Genomic DNA, 23015 nt, shown 5'->3' with positions numbered 1-23015 from the left:
GCGCGTGCCCACCGACCCGGCTGTGCTGTGATTTAAAAGTGAAAACTGATCTAATAGTGATCAGCCTGCCTTTAGTGGGGGAAAATGATCCTTGGAGGCATGTACAGATTTTTAGCATACAACGTTTCACATCTCTGGCTTTTCTTGTTACCTAAAATCAAAATTTGGAATTGGGAAAGCACCAGGTTTTACATTAATGCATGCCTTCCCCAGCTACACATACTCGCCTTCCTTTGTTCCCCTGCTGTCCATTTAGCTGTAAGGAGTGGGGAGAGAAAGCCCCAAAGTCCCTTAAACTGAAGTTTAAACAGAGCTGAATGTCTCTACACCCTCATGTGACAGTGATGTGAGTTAGTCGCTTGCTCCTCTATATTATAAATGATCAAGTATTCTCTTTGCTTTTGGAGGTTGAACAAAGTAAGTAGTTTAGTAGTAGTGAGTAGGGATGGGCGAACGGTTCAGCCCGAGCATAAGTTCGGGCCGAACTTTGGTTGTTCGGATGTTCTGCGAACACCGGACAATATGCGGTGTTCGGGGCAAATTCGAAAGCCGCCGGAACACCGGTAAAGTCTATGGGACATTAACATGAAAAATCAATAGTGTTCATTTTAAAGGCTTATATGCAAGTTATTGTTATAAAAAGTGTTTGGGGACCCGGTTCCTGCCCCAAGGGACATGGATCAATGCAAAAAATTTTTTTAAAAACGGACGTTTTTTCGGGAGCAGTGATTATAATAATGCTTAAAGTGAAACAATAAAAGTGAAATATTCCTTTAAATTTCGTACCTGGGGGGTGTCTATAGTATGCCTGTAAAGTGGCGCATTTTTCCAGTGTTTAGAACAGTCCCTGCACAAAATGACATTTCTAAAGGAAAAAAGTCATTTAAAAGTACTTGCTGCTATAATGAATTGTCGGTCCCGGCAAAACAGATAAAAGTCATTGAAAAAAACGGCATGGGACCCCCCCCCCCCCAGTCCATTACCAGGCCCTTTGGGTCTGGTATGAATATTAAGGGGAACCCCGAACCAAAATTAAAAAAAAAAATTACGTGGGGGTCCCCCCAAATTCCATACCAGGCCCTTTTTTTGCATGGATATATGTCCCTGGGGCAGGACCCGGGTCCCCAAACACTTTTTATGACAATAACTTGCATATAAGCCTTTAAAATGAGCACTTTTGATTATTCATGTTCGTGTGTTCTGCCAAATATTTTGCCTGTTCAGTATGTTCTGGTGCGAACCGAACCGGGGGGGTGTTCGGCCTATCCCTAGCAATGAGTATGTACAGTATGTGCTCCCGGAGGGGGGAAATTAAAGCAAACCTGTTGCCTTACCCCGAATGGGCACAGCACAGTTTTGCATGAAGGAAGGTATATGTGCAAAAATATTTTACAGTCTTAGTTCCACCCCTGAGGATGCAAATGTTATTTTTCTCTGTGCCTGAAATTTGTGGAAATTGATAAGGCTGGTTTGAAGTTGTTGTTTTTTCATGCAGATCTATGCAGAACAAAGTTGCTGGGTGCCTCCGGGGACTTCTCTTCCAGTGATGCTACTCCCATCGACATGCGTGACAATTGTCTATGGCTCCTACATGCTCCATCAAAACTGGTAATTATTCAGCATGTCATTCATTCTGTATTAAGATATATGGCCAAAGTGCAGCTCAAATTAAGCAGAACTGCTTATTTGATTGCTAATGCTCAAAAAGAATCTTGTCCTAGCTGGTACCTCCTGGATTGTCTGATCTTGTTTTATTGTCAAAGCTTAATCGAACAAGCTGAAGTTAGAAGCCGATTGGCGACAATACACAGCTGCATCAGATTCTGAGTGCTCCAGTTTTAGTAAATCGCCCCCCCCTATATGTATTGCTCACAGTACATTAGCAAGATCAATACGTTTATAGAAATAATAATAAAGAAAAAAAATAGAATGTGGCTAAACTATGGTATTTGATGGGATTTGATTTGAAGGTGGGTTATTTTTCAACACCTTCTGCTCTATATGTTAAAATAATTTTAATAGCAAAATTAAAATGAATAATATTACTATTTTATTATTATCTAAAAAAGAAACAGACAGACTTCCTTCTATTAGTAGTCAGTGGAGACGTGCCTCCTTCCATGGGTAAATGGCTCTCCTACACTATTGGTCAGTGGGAGAGGTGTCTCCTTAAGAAAGAAAGCATTCTCCTTACATTGGGGTTTAATGGAAAGAATGCATCATTGGCGGGAGTCAGTGGAAAGAGTGGACCATTTATTTGGAGGCCAGTGGAAGGAATGCACCATTTCTGGGGATCATGATTGTTAGTGAGAGGGAATATGCCCATTACATTTGTGGTCGGTGGTAAGTCCTCTTGAAGAGATTATTGGTGTTACGCCACAGACACTGTCAAAACAAATTGGCACTGGAATTATGCTGGCACATTCAAATATGTGGTCAAGCTGCCATTGTTCAATGAAGCCCTAGCAACCCTAGTAGAAACCCTATGGTTCCAAAGAACACTAGTTGAGATTGGCTTGCTCTAAAGTGAGGAAACCCAACTCCAAGACAATATAAAATATGTTGGTGCGTTTATCAAACTATCCCCATCTGTTGGAGTGGTGCTTATATATAAAATCCTAAACCATAAAAACACCCTGATATAATCAGTAAAGTGAATAAGTGCAAATAAATATGACCCTTGAGAAAGTCACGTGACATGTGATGATACGCGTGGGGAGAAGGAGTCAGTGACGTCTTCGCATAGTGTTCGGCAAACACAGCGATAGCTATATGAGCGGTGAAGCTGTCTGACCATTATAACAAAAGCGATTCAGCTACTGCAAATATGTGAGTGGATTACATTGTTTGCCCAGTCTTGTAGCATTTAAAAACACTGCACATTTATGTTTTTTCTTTTATCTTTATGTGAATCATCACCTTTCAAATGTAATTCATCATGCAACTGTGATCTGTGAGAATTAAAATACAAAGGCAAGTGATTGGACATTCAGACCTCAGCTGGATCAACACAAACAGACACTATTTATTGCTTTTTTTTTTTTTTTTCCCATTTACATATATCTAGGGATGTGTGTTCCCTTATATGTTTTTTGATGCATCTATTTGCATTTATTCACTTTATTGATTGCTATATTTATTTGCACCTATTCACTTTACTGATTGTGATATCAGGGTATATGTTTTTTTTTTTTGCATTTTTTTGCATTTATTCACTTTATTGATTGAATATTTATTTGCACGTATTCACTTTACTGATTATATCAGGGTGTTTTTATGGTTTAGGATTTTATATATAAGCACCACTCCAACAAATGGGGATAGTTTGATAAGCGCACCAACATATTTTATATTGATTTATAGCAACAGGTGTCACAGCACTAATTGGTTGGTTGCAGCTCACACATTTCTTTTTGGTGTTTTGCTATTTTATAGAGAATCCACATCAGTGCTTTAGTTTTCTTTTTTCCAACTCCAAGACAATTGCAACCAGAACAGGTGTCAGCATTGGAAGAATACTTTTCTATTCCTGTTTGGTGTCAACTCAAAATGTTGGATTTTGATTCAGTTTTAATAACAGTGATCACCAGGACAAATAGAGAGGGTGAACCTACTTAGACTACTTAGGGCACAGACTGCAATAAAAAATGCGAAATGTTTTAAACGTTCATCACACTATCCAAAACTACAAAAAAAATTGTCTTTAGGGCCCATTCACAAAAGCTTGGCCCCACTGCACAGGTGCGCTGGGAAGTTGCGTTGAGCACACTAATGCATGTAGAGTAAGCTATTATATTGCGGTAGCACACTGCATTGGTGTGAATGGACACTTAGATACACTTTTATGACCAACTCAAGTCTTGTTTTGGATGTAGTCTTGAATGTTTGGAACTTCTGTCAGATTTTAGGTGTTGTTTGTATCTTCATTGCCTTATTTCCGGTGTATTTAGTACAGTACATTAGTACTGTAGGTGATCAAATCCTCAGAAACAGACAGCAATAAAATGACTATTGTAAGTAAAGTGGAGAATGAGTAGATGAGTAGAACCCCTGTCAGGTTTTCTTTGTTGCCTGGGTCCCCTTTGGGAGTTTTTAGTTTTGGCTGAAGATTGCCTTTAAAGCGGTAGTAAACCTCAGCACTTGAAAAAAAATAATCCCCTGCAAGGCAATGGCATAAAGTGCTAGTACATGTTGCATACTAGCACATTATCAAATACTTGCCTAAGAAGGAAGCTCTCCAGCGGTTGCGCTGTCACTACTGACAGGGCTTCCATCTTCACCCTTCCTTGCGGGTTCGCGGGCTCCGGCTGTATGAATGGCTGAGCCGCAGTGACATCACTCCCACGCATGCACACGGAAATCACAGCCATGGCACAGCGCTCTGAAGGAACGGCACCTGTAGGAAAAGTCACAAAGCAGACTTTACTACCATTTTAACTACTTCCGGACCGACTCACACCGATATACGTCGGCACTTTGAAGAGGGATATCGTTGTTATGGCAGCAGCTAACTGTCATAACCCCAGTATCCTCTTCTTCAGTGAGCGGTCTGATTTCAGATAAAAGTGGTCTCTGTTGCGGATTCGCTGTGAGATCACTTTTATCGGTGGAGAGAGAGATGGCCCCCACCCAGCTCCATACCATTGCAGGGCGGAACGATGTCAAATTGTCACTTCCGCACATAGCTCTTAAAGGGACATTTTTTTTTTTTTTCAAATGACAAATTTTTTAATTTAATTTTTTTATTGCATTTTAGTGTAAATATGAGATCTGAGGTCTTTTTGACCCCAGATCTCATATTTAAGAGGTCCTGTCATGCTTTTTTCCTATTACAATGGATGTTTACATTCCTTGTAATAAGAATAAAAGTGACAACATTTTTTTTTTTTTAAAGAACAGTGTAAAAATAATAACTAAAAAGTTAAAATGAATAAGAAAAAAAAAAACATTTTTAACGCACCCTGTCCCGCCGAGCTCGCGTGCAGAAGCAAACGTGAGTAGCACCCGCATATGAAAACGGTGTTCAAACCACACATGTGAGGTATGGCCGCGATCGTTAGAGCGAGAGCAATAATTTTAGCACTAGACTGCCTCTGTAACTCAAAACATGCAACCTGTAGAATTTTTTAAACATTGTCTATGGAGATTTTTAAGGGTAAAAGTTTGTCGCCATTCCACGAGCGGGCGCAATTTTGAAGCCGATGTTACGCCGAGTACCAATTTACTCGGCGTAACATCATCTTTCAAAATATAGAAAAAACTGGGCTAACTTTACTGTTGTCTTATTTTTTTAATTCAAAAAAGTGTATTTTTTCCAAAAAAAAGTGCGCTTGTAAGACCGCTGCGCAAATACGGTGTGACCGAAAGTATTGCAACGACCGCCATTTTATTCTCTAGGGTGTGAGAAAAAAAAACAATATATAATGTTTGGGGGTTCTAAGTAATTTTCTAGCAAAAAAAAAAAATGATTTTAACTTGTAAACACTAAATCTCAGAAGGAGGCTCGGTCCTTAAGTGGTATTGCATGAGCTTAGCCCATGCATTCAATGTTGAACATTCTATCTATTTCCCTATCGGGAAAAACGATCGTCTGTATGCTGTTCCAACATACCAAAAACAACGCATGCTCTGAAGCAAGTATGAGACGAAAGCTATTGGTGGAATTGGGGGTGGAATTTGGTGTGACCGTGTGTATGCAAGACAGCTTGAGCGGAATTCCGTCGGAACTTCGTCAGAAAAACCTTCAGAGTTTATTCCGACGGGAAAACCGTTCGTGTGTACAGGGCATTATAGTTTTCGCTACACTTACACTTTAATGAATCCATGCTAAAATGCACACACGGAAGCATTTTCTGTAGCCACACATTCACACTCATCTTGAAATATTTCAGCAAGTGTGCTGAATTTGCAAATAAGATTTTGCTGGATTCCTGGAAACAGGCTTGGCTGATCTGAGTGTTTTTGTTTTTAAATCTCTTTATGCAAGTGGAGATTCCCTTTAAGTTATTGAACATGTATCATTTTACAGATCTTGCTGCAGTTTGGCACGTTTGTTTGTTCGTCCACCAATTGTAGTGCTAATATCAATGTGTACGACGGGGTGAGCAAGAACAGCTCTCTGCTGGCCACGATCAGGGCTGATCAGCCTCTACCAGTGCTGATCTCATCCGGCAGATTCATGTTGCTGGAATATATCACCGACCCATCTACTCTGAGCAGTTTCAATGGATCTTATAGCTCAGGTATGTATCCAACTTTGGTATGTATTATATGGTCGAAAGCATTTATTCATTGTGCCCTAACCACTTGTGAACCAGTCTGTACAGTATATACTCCATCATTGACAGACCAAGTATCAATTTGTAGCAATTTAACAGATAATTACTGCATTATGGAAAAGTGTATCCAAATTAAATTTTATATCATTTCTTGGAAATTTCTTTTGATTGTATTTAATACTACATTTTTTAAAATTATTTATAAAGGGAGAAAAACAGCAGTTTAAAAAAAGTAACTTTTACTTACTATTCTAAAACATATCAAATAAAATTGCCAGAATAGTACGAAAACAGTTTTTTGGTAAATTAAGAAACATGCTGGTATTGAGGTGGCTAAAACATGGAAATAATTATAAGACTTTCCAAATACATCTGAGAGAGGCAGCAGTCTAATAAAAGTAACTCTTAAAACTATGATGCTGCGCTTTGTATCTAATGCCCACTTTTTTCTTTAATTTACAGTGACATATGGCGGTACTTTTACCACAAATGGCGGGACTGTGGTGTCCCCAAATTACCCCTCCTCCTACCCAAACAATGTAAATTGCACTTATATCATCATTGCTCCTCCACAAAATCAAGTAAGTGTATCAGAGACATTATCGACTTCTTCCAACATGTCAAATGACCTTTTGTTGCAGTATTTTTGACTTTCCAATATATTAATACAATCAAGCAATGGGTCACAACACACCATAGGCCTTGCTTCCATGAGTTTGATTTGCTTTTGGAACACGCCTCAATACAATTCAGCAAAATCCTATTAACATTAAGGCTGAGATCACACTTGTGCGATGCCAGACATCGCATGTGATTCGCACCGCATTGCTGTGCAGATCACATGCGCTGTCTGTGCGAATTCAGCCATACAGATTGTATGGCTGAACTTGCATTGCATTCGGACCAAAATGGCGCGGGACCCTTTTTTTTGGTCTGGAATCGGATCGCATGGGTGTTCACATGCGATGCAACATGAATGTTTGAACTGCAGTCAAAACAGGTCCAATTCAACCTTTACTTGTCAACCACTGCATTTTCTATTCAAACACAGTTGCATGCGTTCGAATGAAAAAAAAAAAATCTTTAGACAATAAAGTCTGTTAACATGTACCCCAGTACTATTTATATACCACGCTTGATAAATCAGCATCCTGTGACTAGAACTTTGAGTCAATATATAGTAACAAAAGCTAAAACCACAAATAAAATCAAAAACTTTTTTCATTTTGGTTAGAATTAATTAAAATTTCTATCAAGTTTTTATTTCTCTCTGTGACCACTTTGGGGAATTTTTTCCTCACTTCCTGTCCTTTTGAGGCCTGTACTAGAAAAGAGAGAACTTTTCCATGGACCAGATGGCACTGACTGCAATGTCAAACCCTTCCTTACTCTACTAACAAGGTGTTTTTTGGTTTGTCTGTGTTACTTTGGAGTGATTTCCAGTCACTTTGGGGGTTATTTACTAAAATGGAGAGTGCAAAATCTGATGCATCTCTGCATAGAAACCAATCAGCTTCCAGGTTTTATTGCCAAAGCTTAATTGAACAAGTTGAAGTTAGAAGCTGATTGGCTACCATGCACAGGCACACTAGATTCTGAGTGCACCAGTTTTAGGAAATCTCCCTTTTCTGTCTTAAATAAGAAATGAAAGAATATTCAAGTAACACAGATGAAAATAAAAGCCTGGCAGAGAATCTAGCCCCATCTTGGCTCTATCCAAAATGTGCTAAAACAAAGTTTAAGTGTAACTGTGGAAGAGCCTTCAAAGGGAAAGGGAAAAAATAAGAATCCTGTTTGGTGGATAACTACGATTTGTTGCATCAGCATTATATTCTGTAGCTTTTTATGTAAATACCAACTATTACTTCTGATGTGGAGCCTTACTGTTGGTCAGTAAGTCTGCTCATTATATTTATGAACCAAATGGTAAGGCAGGAAATTGGGTGGAACTCAAATTAAAGAGTTCATATCTGTACAAGTTGCTCTGGGAATCCTTTGTCACATATTAGAGCAAAGGAGATTTAATCTCCAAATACGGAAAGGTTTCTTCACAGTAAGAGATGTGGAATAGACTCCCTCCGGAGGTGGTTCTGGCCAGCTCAGTAGATTGCTTTAAGAAAGGCCTGGATTCTTTCCTAAATGTATTTAATATAACTGGGTGCTGACATTTATAAGTAAAGTTGATCCAGGAAAAATCCGATTGCCTCTCAGGGGATCAGGAAGTAATTTTTTTCCCATGCTGTAGCTAATTGGATCGCGCTTTGCTCGGGTTTTTTGCCATTCCTCTGGCTCAACTGTGGGTGAAGGATTGTGTATATGGGATATGTGTATTTTTTTTATTTTATTGGTTGAACAAGATGGATTTGTGACTTTTTTCAAACTAACTTTGTAACTAACTATGTAACTATTAATTTTTTAAACAAAAAGTTATATACAGTGTGTGTGTGTGTGTGTATATATATATATATATATATATATATATATATATGGAGGTTCCCAGCACTTTCACGCTAGCCATCAAATACAAACATTTGGGGTCAACAAATGTCCCCCTTTAAATGTAAACATAACTAAATGGATCTATATTGGATATTTGTAGAACATTTTTTGGATTGCACCTCTAACAATGTAATCAGCAGTTACAAATATGGATCCATTTGATGATTACAGTTTCATTTGAATTCATTGAAGTCCTTATTTAATTCTCCTCACATTTTATCAAGTGTGATATGGGCTTAACTATAACTTGTTTTTTAGTGCTACTTTGTAAATATTCTGTATGAAATGTGACTTCATGATTGGGGCGTATTTATTAAGCCAGGAATGGGACATTCACTAAACATTGATAGCAGTTCAATCAATCACTGAAATGTACAACACACACACACCAGAAAGATACATTGGCAGTGAATTATTGGTGAATGTTACATATACTGCTATTTAAATTACTCAGTCTTAAAATAATGAATATTTTCCAGGTAATGCTGACATTCAGTGACTTTGGCTTAGAGTCATCTCCGCAATGCTCCAATGACTACCTAGAGATTAGAGATGGTGGGAACCATAATGCGTCACTCCTTGGTGTTTACTGCGGACAAATGCGCAACATGACGGTACAATCCAGCGGGCCAATGGTACTTCTCCAGTTCTCCAGCAACAACAAAATCAATGGAATAGGGTTCAGTGCAAATTATTTCTTTGGTAAGTTGACATCCTTTTAGATGTATATATATGTATAGATATATATATATATATAGTGATTTAATAAGATGAACTACACCAAAAATCATGATTCTTGCCTAAATCTTCCCAGTAGGAGAGCAGAAAAAGAAATGATACATATACATTTCCTTAATAATACACTTTATGCTCCTCCAAAATTCAGCATGAGAGCAGTTTTCCTATTCTTTGTGTGGTGTGTAGTGCATTTTAACATGCAATAATGGCACAGGATCACCATACATGTTATGATGAGAAAGGACTAAAGGGATCCAAAAGCCCTCCAACTGAATTAGTGCATAGCTCAGTAAAGCCTTCCTAGAACAGAAGGTATTCATATGTTTCATTCCCACAAATAAAAGGATTATTTCTCATTTCAGTAGAGCAGACAGAGATATTTCCCAACAGCCCAATGGCCAAATACACAGCCAGGACCGCTGGTGTATAATGCAAATTTATCCTAAAATCGCATAGCCAATTATTCCAAAGATAGCTATATACATGGCAATGATGAAGGCCAAATTGTCTGAAATAACTGTACATAGTCTGGAAAAAATTGGTCCGTGCCCAACAAAAATGCCAAAAATACACATTTATTATTGATTCACAGAGATCTTATTAAATACTGTACTTTGCAAAAATAATTCTTAAGCTGGCAAGCTGGTTAGATTTTTGCTTGTATAGATTTTCTGAGAAATGGTTCATCTAAAGCCATTAATATTTCATCCAGACATGCTAATTAAATAGAATCTCAGACATATTAAACAGGTGTCCTTACAATTTGTACAATTTTTCCAGAAAGAGATTGAAAACATCATCTACAGGTAGAATTTTTGTTCAATTGAGATTTTTCCTATCACTACGGTTGAAAATGAACGTCAAATTGACCCCACTGGGTGGCGTGGCCTGACAGCGCATGGAGTAGGACGCTTTCACGAGGAGCCCCGTATATTACTCCTGCTTTAAACCTATCCTGTGCCCACAGACTACTCTAATCACGTCTGCCGGCTTCCCTCTCGTGCACACTGAGGATCCGGTCACGATGTCTCCCACAAAGGCGCAGAAAGCCGCAACGGCGGCGAAGCTAGCCCAGTTCCGTTGGCAGGAGGGAGAGGAGATGGAGGAAGATGGCGCGGCGGAGAAGTCTGAGGGGGAACGAGCGGCGGGAGACACAGAGCGGCTCCTCGAGGCAATCACCTTCTGCCGAACCTCACTTACAGCACAAATAGAGGAGGTCAAGGTGGATATATCCCTTATCAGGCAAGATTTACACAAACCCAGGGACCGGGTTAAAACAGCAGAGACCAGAATTAGCACTGTGGAGGATGCCATCCCGCCCCTGCAAGAGGGAACAGGCCGCATGCAGCGTCAGATCCAACAACTGTTCTCCAGGCAGGACGACATGGAGAACAGGCTGAGGAGATGCAACCTGTGACTTATTGGCCTCCCTGAGGGCGCAGAGGATAAGGACCCCACCACATTCCTGGAGCAGCTGCTCATTACAACCTATGGCAAGGAGGCCTTCTCTCCCTTGCTCGCAGTGGAAAGGGCCCACCGCATGTCTGCTAGACCACCCCCGCAGGGAGCACCTCCACGCACCTTCATAGCCAAGCTCCTTAATTACAAGGATTGGGATGCGGCCTTGAGAATGGCTTGAGAAAAAGGTAATATCCAGCTGGGAAACAACAAAATCGCCATATTCCCGGAATTCTCGACAGAGGTCCAACGCCGCAGAGAAGGGTTCACTGAGGCCAAACGCAGGCTGAGGCTACAACACATCAAATATGCCATGCTGTTCCCGGCCCGGCTCAGAGTTTAGCAAGATGGCCGAGTCTTCTTCTTCGAGGACCCTGAGGAGGTGATAACCTGGCTAGAACGCCGTGCAGCACCGGAGAGAGCAGACTGACACCGCTGTAAGTACATTTCTTGATACTCCTTACTATGAACAGTACAGCGTGCAACCTTCAGCGCATGTTACAGGCCTGTTTGGAGCCTATACGCCTCGTATTGAGCACTGAAGTGGGCATACACAGAACCAAATTTCTGATTTAAATGCCTCTCATACTAGCCCATTGCTTTGTTGATCATGCCTGAAGATGGAGCAGATAAGGAGCCCAGATACAAATAATTTGCGACGAGAGTCAAGTTGGGACTTTAATGTCAACAGTTTGAGAGGGCTTGTGTATTTTTTCCCCTTTTTTTTTTTTCCCCTTATTTTTACTTGTTTTCTCCTGTGGTCCTAAGTGGCTCACTATGCTTTCTTGATGGACGGAGCCCCAAAATTGACACAGTCCTACCCCCTAATCGCAAAGTGCAGCGAGACCTTCCCCCACCTGACACCAGAGAATATGGTTGTGAGGTTGGGCACCACTACAATGAACAAACCTGTGCCACTTACATAATGCGGAGCCTACTCCGACACTGTTCTCCAGTGCAGTGGCCCCAAATATTCACTCGTTCTTGGTTACACCATGTTAAGTTCTTTTTTCTCTTGTTGGGGATTTTCAATTGGTTTGGGGATGATGCCCGCAACAGTTGGAGAGGTTGTAGGGGGGGGTGGGGGGTGGCGGGGGGGATAATTCACCCGTTGAACAGATTTGCAAATGGTGTATTTCGACCACATACAAAGCAAAGTACATTAGCGATGACTCAGGTATTAATTGCCATGTTCTACTTAATATTGTGTATGCTGACTATATTGCATAGATCCCTGAGAACACTAACCAAGGGAGCTGACAGACATAACGTAGCCAGAGCAAGTTATTGTATGGAGGAGAGCCCATGGTGTCCTTGAAATTCCTCACCTGGAATGTGCGAGGTCTGCGTGAGAAGATAAAACGCTCGGCAGCTCTCACATTCCTCAAAAAACAACACGCTGATATCATAGTCTCAGTAGAGACTCATGTGGAGGGGAGATTACAGATGATCCTTCGTCGTCCCTGGGTTGGATGGGCATTCCACTTGACATACACGTCCCACGCACGAGGGGTATCCGTACTGGTGGCCAAAACTGTACAATTTGAACTCAATGAGGTTTCCACGGACCCACGGGGGCAATATGTCTTCCTATCTGCTAAATTATATGGGGAACCTTTTCTTATCTTGGCTTTCTAGATTCCCCCCCATTCTCTATACCCATAATTCTAGAGGGATTTACGTTTATGGCAAAATATCCCACAGGCCAAGCAGTTTGGCTGGGGGATTTTAATACCACACTAAACCCTTCGCTAGATAGGCTTCAGCTCTCGAATCTACAATCGGGAGCCGACAAAGATACCAAATTCTCCAAACTGATTTCCCCCTTCCACCTTGTGGATTCTTGGAGGCATAATTTCCCCCACAGGCGAGCATACTCTTGTTTCTCCTCTGCTTATAACTCTATGTCTAGAATCAATCTCATACTAATATCACAAAGTCTTACACCACGACTACTAGAGACAGCTTTCTCCCCAAGGTTGCTGTCTGACCATAGCCCTTACTGGTTCACCTTAAGCGTGCCCACTGACAAACCAATGCGGAAGTGGAGATTAAACCCGTTCTGGCTCTCGTTGCTCCCTGAGGACGATGAACTTACTAATGAATGGAAGCTGTTCTTCAGTGACAATGACCGATCTGCCCCCACGGCGACAATCTGGGAGTCTTTTAAATCACATGTTCGCATGATACTCACATCTCGCATTAACAAAATCAAACTAGACTTTGCTAGAGACAGAGCAGTGACAGAACTGTCCCTCACAGAACAAAATTATGTGGATGACCCCTCTCCCACAAACGCAAGCACACTTAAGCTCCAGACTAGAGTGGTGAACCAACTTCAATACGGGAAAGCGAGGCAAAAAATGTTCTTTGCCAAACAAAAATTGTTTGAGCATGGGGAAAAGGCTGGCAAGCTCTTGGCATACCTGGTCCATTGCGAGGATAGACCCCCAGTGGTAATTTTCCTGCATGGCCCTGATGGTCAATATATTACCAATCCTCGCACAGTGACCTCTATGTTTAGAGACTTCTTCATTGACCTTTATACATCTAAAAGTCCTGAGGACATGGGCTCAATGAACTCCTTTCTGGAGGAGACAGTACTTCCCCAATTGACAAAAGACCAGGTCAACCACCTTGAGGCACCTCTCACCGAGGAGGAAATAGCAGCGGCTATTGCCGGATTTGCCAGATCCAAGTCCCCAGGCTCAGACGGCCTACCTATAGAACTCTACTCCCAATTCAGGGAAACTCTGATTCCTAAACTTTTAGCCTTATATAACCATCTATTCGAGACATTCACACTCCCTGCCTCTATGAGAGAGGCGACAATAGTCCTCATACCCAAACCAGGGAAAGATCCTGGATATCCCGAATCTTATCGCCCCATCTCCCTACTGCAGGTGGATGTCAAAATACTAGCCAAAGTACTTTCTATCCGACTCAATCAAGTTATACTCTCACTGATCCACACGGACCAAGCAGGGTTCATGCCGGGTCGAAATACCTCGTTCAGTTTGCGAAAATTATTTATTAATTTACAGGCCTCGCATGAAAATGTAGGATCCCGGGTGATTGTGACGCTGGACACAGGCGTTTGACTCTGTGGAGTGGGGCTATCTGTGGAGATGCCTGGAAAGCTATGGTTTTGGCCCCAGGTTCCTCAAGTGGGTTAAGTTACTCTACCAAGCCCCTACAGCTAAAGTGGTGGTGAATGGATGGCCATCTCAAGAATTTAGCCTCAGCAGAGGCACGAGGCAAGGCTGTCCCCTTTCCCCACTTCTATATGCCCTAGCCGCAGAACCCTTGGCCGTGTCCATCCGTGCAAGTCCTGAGATCGTGGGTCTACAAATGGGACCCCTAATTGAAAAAATTAGCCTATACGCAGACGATACCTTATTGTATCTTGCTGACTCAGGCCCCTCCCTCCAGGCTGCACTCCAGTTGATTGAACGTTTCGGAACATTTTCTGGATTAAAGATCAATTGGGGAAAGTCCCAAATTCTTCCAATTGATAGTTTCCCACCATCAGAATCCCGGACGGAGACCCTGCTTCAAAGAGTAGACACCATCAAGTATCTAGGAATTTACATATCTAGGAACCCGGCCGAGTACATCTCCCTCAATATTGAACCCCTCTTTTCACTAGTCAGAGCCAAAATACGCGTATGGGCCCGCCTACCTTTGGGGATATGGGGTTGTATAAATTTGATAAAAATGGTCCTTCTCCCCAAAATCCTTTATGTATTATGGCACACCCCAATTTACCTTCCATTAAAATACTTTAAATCTCTTGAGCCCTTCTTAAACCCTTTGTCTGGGGGACCAGCAGACATAAAATCGCCTGGCAGGCGCTTAAAAATCCAACAGATATGGGGGGAACGGCCCTACCAGATTTGAATCTTTTTATATTGCATCTCAACTGTCACAATTATTCCACATAGACAAGACAGATAACCTACGTTTTCAGATCCTACTTACTGCTCAAAAAGAGTGCAGCTTACCGGTGACTCACTATATGCAATATCGGCGGACTCCAGGAATACTGAGCTGAGGGGGGATGCGAAGTCCCTGGTGTATCATTACAGACGCATCTGGGACCTTGCCTCCACTAAATTAGGAATACCCCGATACAACGACCACACGCCAATATGGCACAATAGAGATATAACAGAATTTTTACATATCCCAGATTCAGAGTTGTGGGAATCTAAGGGTGTATACTATCTACATCACTTGTTCTCCGATGGAACCCTCAAAACTTATAACACGCTTAAAGAGGAATTCTCACTCCAAAACTGCATGTTTTTCAGATACCTACAAGTGAGACATGCGGCCCAAGTGCAATTTCCACAGGCTCACACACCACCCATGCTCCATCCCATCATGGCTATAGTGAAGAACACAGACCCATGTGGCCTAATATCCGCATTCTATAACATGCTTTTGGTCCCCACCTCGTCTAAAATATCATTTGACCTGAAGCCACGTTGGGAAAGAGAAGTGGGCCCCATGGAGAATGAAGAGTGGGAGGAGGCTCTTGAGACATGTAAAGCGGTATCACCAAGACTTTCAGATAGACTGTCCCAGATTTATATAACACACAGAACATACCTCACTCCTATTCGGGTAGCCAGATATAAGCGCAACCAGTCCACCCTTTGTCTACTATGTGGACAAGAAACGGGCACGTTCTACCATTTAATATGGACCTGCACTAAAATTCAACAAATCTGGAAACAGGTTGTAACCTTCTTGCACGACACCATGGGTTCCCCCATAGCGCTAGAACCAAAACAATGTCTTCTAGGGATATTCTCAGATACAGTAGATAAATTTACTAAAGTATTCCTTCACGAGACTCTCTTTTCCGTCAGGAAAATAATTGCAAGAAAGTGGATGAGAACATCTCCTCCTAGCTTTACTGAATGGAAGACAGAAGTCAACGCAACCTTACCGTACAAAAAATATATATACATTAATAGAGGCTGCTCGGCCAAATACAATCAGATTTGGGAACGTTGGTTAAAGGAACCAGAAACTTGCAGTTAATTATGAGCCTGCTCAGTAATACAAAACTTAGATCCTCTTAATTAAGTCTTTATACCTGATATGTATAGTGAATGCACAGATCAAAATATAAAGCAGCATATGCCATTTCATAATAATGGTTATACCTGTATTGAATGTAATATTCATCTCATGGACCTTAATATGCGCGTTATGTATGTAAACGCTACACTTTTCATATACACATCATCTGTATTCAAATAAAACCTATGTTCAATGGGGGGGAGGAAAAAAGACACATAAATGGGCAATCAATCACTATACTAGCAGTACTTCATGGATGCATTTACCTAGAAACACATAAGCATATGTTCTTTCTAATACTGACTATATCTGTATTGAATACTCCATTTGTTTTATGGAATTTATTATGCAATCTATGTATACTAATAATGCGGTATATTTGTATGCATCATTTTTACCTAATAAAAACCTTTGTTAATTAAAAAAAAAAAAATTGACCCCACTAACTATTAAAGAATCAAGAAAATGTTTTGCCAACTAAAATTGTTGACCAAAATTCTACTGGTGTAATGGCCAGCCTTATATTTTTTAATTTTTATTCAAACTTAAAGTATGTCAAAACCCTTTTTCACTTTTTGTTATGGGTTCGCATTCCCTTCCCCTCTGCTTGAATCCCAGCAATGTCATAGTTACATAGGTACATAGTTAAGGTTGAAAAAAAACACCAGTCCATCAGTTCAAACTGTGTGTGTTAATGTAAAAAAAAAGATAAAATCATATCCCATATCCCTGCATATTGTGCTCACTAAGATATCCATCTAAGAGTTTTTTAAAACTATCAATACTTTCTGCTGACACCAACGATTGTGGAAGTGAGTTCCACATTTTTATCGCTCTGACAGTGAAAAACTCCCTATGCAATGTAAGATTACACCACTTTTCCTCCAGTTTCATTGAGTGGCCCCGTGTCTTATAATCCTGAGACTGAATAGTTTATTCCCTATGCTAGAATCACCATTGAGATATTTGTATATTGCTATCATATCTCCTCTCAAGCATCTCCTCTCCAGAGAGAATAAGTGTAATGTTTGTACTTGGTCCTCATATCTGAGGTCCTCCAGACCCCTTATTAACTGTATTGCCCTTCTCTGGACTCTCTCCTGTTCTAGCACATTCTTCCTGAAGATTGGAGACCAGAACTGGATGGCATAATCCAGATGTGGCCAAACTAGAGTTTTATAAAGTGGCATGATTATTGTTTTATCTGTTGTGTAAATACCCTTTGTTAATGCATGCTAATATTCTGCTGGCTTTACTTGCTGCAGCTTGGCATTGCATGCCATTACTGAGCCTGTCATCTACTAGGACCACCAGATCATTTTCCATCCTGTATTCCCCCAGAGGTTCTCCCCTCAGTGAGTAACTTGCATTCAGAATCTTAGTCCCTCAAGAGCATTACTTTACATTTTTAAACATTAAACTTAATTTGCCATGTAGTTGCCCACCCCATTATTTTATTATCTCATGTATCACAAGTCATCACAAGTATTACTGTCATGAGAAGTTATTGCCCTGTCTACATGGCTTTTTAGATGGTGAAAACGATAGACCGAGGGGTTGATTTACTATAACTGGAGAGTAAAAACTTGGTGCAGCTGTCCATGGTAGCCAATCAGCTCCTATCTTTGGCTTATTCAGTTAAGCTTTGACAAAAAATCTGGAAGCTGATTCGATACTATACAGAGCTGCACAAAATTTTGCACGCTCCAGTTTTAGTAAATGAACCCCCACGTCTTCATAATGTGTGTTGAAATGATCACTTGTAGTCTCCATTGGAAGCCTGCGTGACAAAGAAAGAGCAGATTTTGGAGGCAGGGGTAGAATGTTGTCACCCTATATCAGGAAGTGCCTGAATGGGGACTTTCATGGCAGGATAACCAGATATTTATTTTAACTACTTCAATACCAGGCTCTTACACCCTCTTCCTGCCCAAGCAAATTTTCAGCTTTCAGCACTGTTTAAATGACAATTTCGCAGTCATGCTACACTGTACCCAAACAGAATTTTTATCATTTTGTTCCCACAAATAGAGCTTTCTTTTGGTGGTATTTGATCACCACTGCTTTTTTTATTTTTTGCTGAACAAATAAAAAAAGACCTAAAATTTTGAAGAAAAAAAAAAGGTTTTCTTATGTTTCTGTTATAAAATTTTGTAAATAAGTAAGTTTTCTCCTTCACTGATGGGCACTGATGAGGCGGCACTGATGGGCACTGGTGGGCAGCACTGATATGCAGCACTTATAGATGACATTGATAGGCATCACTGATGGCACTGGCAGGCATTGGGGATGGGCACTGATTGGTGGTCTAGGGTGGCATACCTGGTGGTCCTGGCGGCATCCTGGTGGTCCTGGGTCGGCATCCGAGGGGAGGCTGCACTGATAAACAATCAGCACAGACCCCCCTCTCAGAAGAGCAGCCAATGGGCTCTCCTCTACTCATGTCTGTCAGACGCGAGTGAGGAAAAGCCGATCAATGGCTCTTCCTGTTTACATCGTGATCAGCCGTGATTGGACACGGCTGATCACATGGTAAAGAGCCTCCGTCAGAGACTCTTTACAGGGATCGGTGTAGCGGTGTGTCAGACTGACACCCCGCACCCCCAATCACTGCGGTGCCCCACAGGCGCGCGAGAGTGGTCATTCTGGAGGGCCGTCAAATGACGTCCACCCAGAACGAGAGCCTTACCGCCCAGCCGTCATTTGACGGCCGGTGGGCGGGGAGTGGTTAATGAAAGCTGCACATTGGAAAGTATTGAAATTTTTTTTTGAATTTATAATAGCATGTTGAGTTTAAGAGATTTTAATAAGTTGGGTTTACATGTACTTTGGAATTACAAATGTGTATAAAGTTCCAATCAATTGTAAAGCCTTAATTTATAAAATATATTTTATATTCAATCTTATCTTTATGTAATGTCACCTCCATTTTCTTCTACAATTTCCTGTCTTTCCAGCACATCTAAAAATGTATTTTACAATTCTTATTTCAGTGTCCTCGAGGTGAAGTGTCCAACTGAACAAAGGGAACTGGACAGCCGCAGCAGTTAATGCAGATTCCCATTTCTTGGTCTACACAAATGTAGAGTGACGCATCACTGATAACTCCATTTCCACTGTCAGTCCTTCATAATATAGCTAAACCCTAAAACTTTTCTATTAGCTTTGGAAAGAGTAGGCTAAGATTAGAATCCCTGTCAGGTTCTTATTGCTGTCTGTGTCCCCATTGGGGGGATTCATCTTTCTATTTGTCCTGGTGATCATTATCACTAGAGAAAAAAGGGAAGAGGAAAATCCAAAATTTTTGATTGGCACTAGATCAGGAATAGAATGAAAATATTCCATTGGAGACCCATATTGCATTGACAATTCTCACTTCCTGGTGTGAGCTGATGGTCATAGGCTACAGGAGAAGGAAGCAAAGGGGCATCTTCTCACTACAACATAGATGGCAACAAAAAAACCTGATGGGGTTTAATTTATTATTGTGAAAAAGTCAATCAGCGCCACACAAAGTGCTATGTGCTAAATAAATAAGTATACAATAAAAACTGTTATGCAAGTGTACAATCAATATAAATTAAACTAAATTTCTACAGCTGCTGAACACTTCCAGTGTATCACTCCACCAACTAAAATATTTATTGTATAAATAGTGCAGCGCTGCTCGCTCTCATGTGATTATTCAAATAAATAAACCTAAATCTAAACACAGTAAAAACATAATCAATAAATGTCCATAATAAATAGAATGTACAAAAGTTCACATATATATCTCAATCAACTTTTCTAATTTCTTGATTGCTGTGCATCAGTAATACACCGTTTGGGGTTTAAACTATTACCTGCTCTATACAAAAAACAGTTTTGGCTTTGGAAATACTTTACAGCTGTCAGGAAAGATGAATATGTATAAAAAAAATGGCACATGTATTCTCCTAGCCCTCACAAATTCTAGTCATATTTGCCTAATATATTGATTTCCTTTGATCCTCAGTGACCATACTATAGATCAGCCTTTCTCAACCAGGGTTCCTTCGGGGGTTTCTAGGGGTTCCTTGATCAATGACCAATTTCTATGTTGCCAATGGCACTAATGATCTTTTTAGGGTTCTGTAAGGGGGGTTCTTCCCTCTGACTACAATTGTGAGGATAATTCTTCCCGCTGACTATCACACTAATGTACAGTGAGCGATAGATGGGGTAATTATTACCAGGGTTTCTTTGAGAAAGTTATTTGAAGGGTTCCTCCATGTTAAAAAAAAAAAAGGGTTGAGAAAGTCTGCAATAGATAATTACCTAAAATACCTCAGTTAGGCAAATGACCACTAGATGGAGCTGATGGTCATAGGAAAGAAATATATTAGGCAAAATACGGACAAAATTTGTGAGAGCTAGGCGAATGCTTGTGACATTGGTCTATTTACTTTTTTGTGGTGCATTGTATCTTTTGTTTAATGTTTTTATTGAAATTTTCAGGATTATGACAGTATGTATACAATAATTCAAATGGGATAAGTACATAATGAACATTAATAAAGGAAAGATTATGTACAATTGGTTGAACTTGAACAAAACTATCAATAATGGGTTGATACAGTTGGATAGTGATGAGCCAAACACCCCCCTGTTCGGTTCGCACCAGAACATGCGAACAGGCAAAAAATTTGTTCAAACACGCGAACACCATTAAAGTCTATGTGACTCAAACATGAATAATCAAAAATGCTAATTTTAAAGGCTTATATGCAAGTTATTGTCATAAAAAGTGTTTGGGGACCCGGGTCCTGCCCCAGGGGACATGTATCAATGCAAAAAAAAGTTTTAAAGACAGCCGTTTTTTCGGGAGCAGTGATTTTAATAATGCTTAAAGTGAAACAATAAAAGTGTAATATTCCTTTAAATTTCGTACCTGAAGGGTCTGGTATGGATTTTGAGGGGGACCCCCACGCCATTTTTTTTTAAAATTTTGGTGCGGGGTTCCCCTTAATATCCATATCAGACCTGAAGGGCCTATTATTGGTTCGGGGTTCCCCTGTGGGGGAATCCCATGCTATTTTTATCAATGAACTTTTATGTGTATTGCCGGACCGACAATTCATTATAGCCGCGAGTTTTAAATAACTTTTATTCCTTTAGAAATGTCTAGAAATGTCATTTTGCTGTCAGACTGTTCTAAACACAGGAAACATGCGCCACTTTACAGGCCTACTATAGACACCCCCCAGATAAGAAATTTAAAGGAATATTACACTTTTATTGTTTCACTTTAAGCATTATTAAAATCACTGCTCCCAAAAAAACAGCCGCTTTTAAAACTTCTTTTTGCATTGATAGATGTCCCCTGGGGCAGGACCCAGGTCCCCAAACACTTTTTATGACAATACCATGCATATAAGTCTTTAAAATTACCAATTTTGATTTCTCCCATAGACTTTTAAAGGGTGTTCCGCGGCTTTCGAATTTGCCGCGAACACCCCAAATTGTTCGCTGTTCGGCGAACTGGCGAACAGCCGATGTTCGAGTCGAACATGAGTTCGACTCGAACTCGAAGCTCATCCCTACAGTTGGATCTCAAAACTACTAGAACAGAGGGATTCCAATAGTCCATAAGAAATGTCGACTATGCCTCCACCTGACCATCCCCTACTGGGAACAAACTGTGGATGGGTAGGGGCACCTCCGACAAGTTACGATTCAGGACTAGTCTAAAAATGCAAGTGTGGCACAAGAGGCACGTGGGTACAGAGTTAAGGAAAGTCAGGAAAAGACACACCGCTTCTAGGCTAACTTGGGGTACAAAGATAGGTACCAGGTGCAGACCTCCACCACCATCCACAATGGATAATAAATGAAAAATAGTCGCACACTGGAAGTCCAGAATCTTGCTTGAATATATTCTTTATTGTCAAAAATTTGCCAAATACAGGGATTGCTGTTGACGCATTTCACAAGCGTGCAGCTTGCTTGTTCACAACAACGTTGTTGTGAACAAGCAAGCTACTTGCTTGTGAACTGTGTCAACAGCAATCCCTGTATTTGTCTGACAAAGTTTTGACAATAAATAATATATTCAAGCAAGATTTTGGACTTCCAGTGTGCGACTCTTTTTCATTTGGCTACAGAGTTAACAGGGAACCCACACAAAGCAAGTGTCTAACGGAACAATCATATAAACGGACTTGCAAACGACAAGTGTGGGTCAAGATGCAAAGGTTTGGGCAGGCATGCCACAAGTACAATCACATATCAGTATGTAACGGTTTAGGGTGTAAAAGTATCAATTGATCACATAAGGTGAATCAGTAGGTGTCCAACCTCATTAACGGTTAATAACTTGGGAGTGAAAGGCTATCCCATAAAAAATGCACTGCAGGATTGAGGATAGAGTAGGAAAATGGGGGGTGGTGTGAAAGAGGGAAAAGCGGGTGAGTGCCAGTTTAGGGTACCACTAAAGGATAGAGGCACAGGATTCCTCCGTATACATCCCGCTGTGGGTGTGTCAGACTTAAAGAGAGTGAGAGGGGGTAGAGAAAGTGGGAAAGGGGGGAGGTCTCTCAACACGGTGGCACGGCCCTCAAACAGGAAACTTTCTAATCAGGTAAAGGTGTAGAAAAATTACCAAGGCAACAGTAAGGACTTGTTGAAGTCAGGGATTAGGCAGTGCTTAACCCAAGGTTGCCATACTTTTTCAAATTTCTTCACTGTATCGGTTTCAATGGCTGTCATTTTAGCAAAGATAAGGGCTCAATTCATCCTATGTTTGGCTTCAGCCACAACTAAGGTCTGAGATTTCCATGCTTTGGCTATACAGGCATACCCCACTTTTAAATACACAATGGGGTTTATTTACTAAAGTTAGAAAGCGCAAAATCAGGCTCACTTCTGCATAGAAACCTATGAGCTTCCAGGTTTTATTACCCAAGCTTAATTGAACAAGCCGAGGTT

The 23015-nt window shown here is 40.8% G+C and overlaps 1 protein-coding gene across 1 annotated transcript in view; it reads left to right on the top strand.

The window, feature by feature from the left end:
• Nucleotides 1-20815, top strand: part of LOC141111699 (astacin-like metalloendopeptidase) — a 44375-nt gene extending 23560 nt beyond the window's left edge. The window contains exons 10-14 of the mRNA XM_073603846.1: nucleotides 1496-1608; nucleotides 6029-6242; nucleotides 6741-6859; nucleotides 9257-9479; nucleotides 19061-20815. Of these exons, the coding sequence (XP_073459947.1) occupies nucleotides 1496-1608; nucleotides 6029-6242; nucleotides 6741-6859; nucleotides 9257-9479; nucleotides 19061-19074 (683 nt within the window). The 3' untranslated portion in view covers nucleotides 19075-20815. The remainder of the gene's footprint in view (nucleotides 1-1495; nucleotides 1609-6028; nucleotides 6243-6740; nucleotides 6860-9256; nucleotides 9480-19060) is intronic.
• The last annotated feature ends 2200 nt before the right edge of the window (nucleotides 20816-23015 follow it).

This window comes from Aquarana catesbeiana, linkage group LG11 (genome assembly GCF_042186555.1).
Source record: "Aquarana catesbeiana isolate 2022-GZ linkage group LG11, ASM4218655v1, whole genome shotgun sequence".
Taxonomy (NCBI): Eukaryota; Metazoa; Chordata; class Amphibia; order Anura; family Ranidae; genus Aquarana; species Aquarana catesbeiana.
This window is presented reverse-complemented; position numbering and strand designations above follow the sequence as displayed.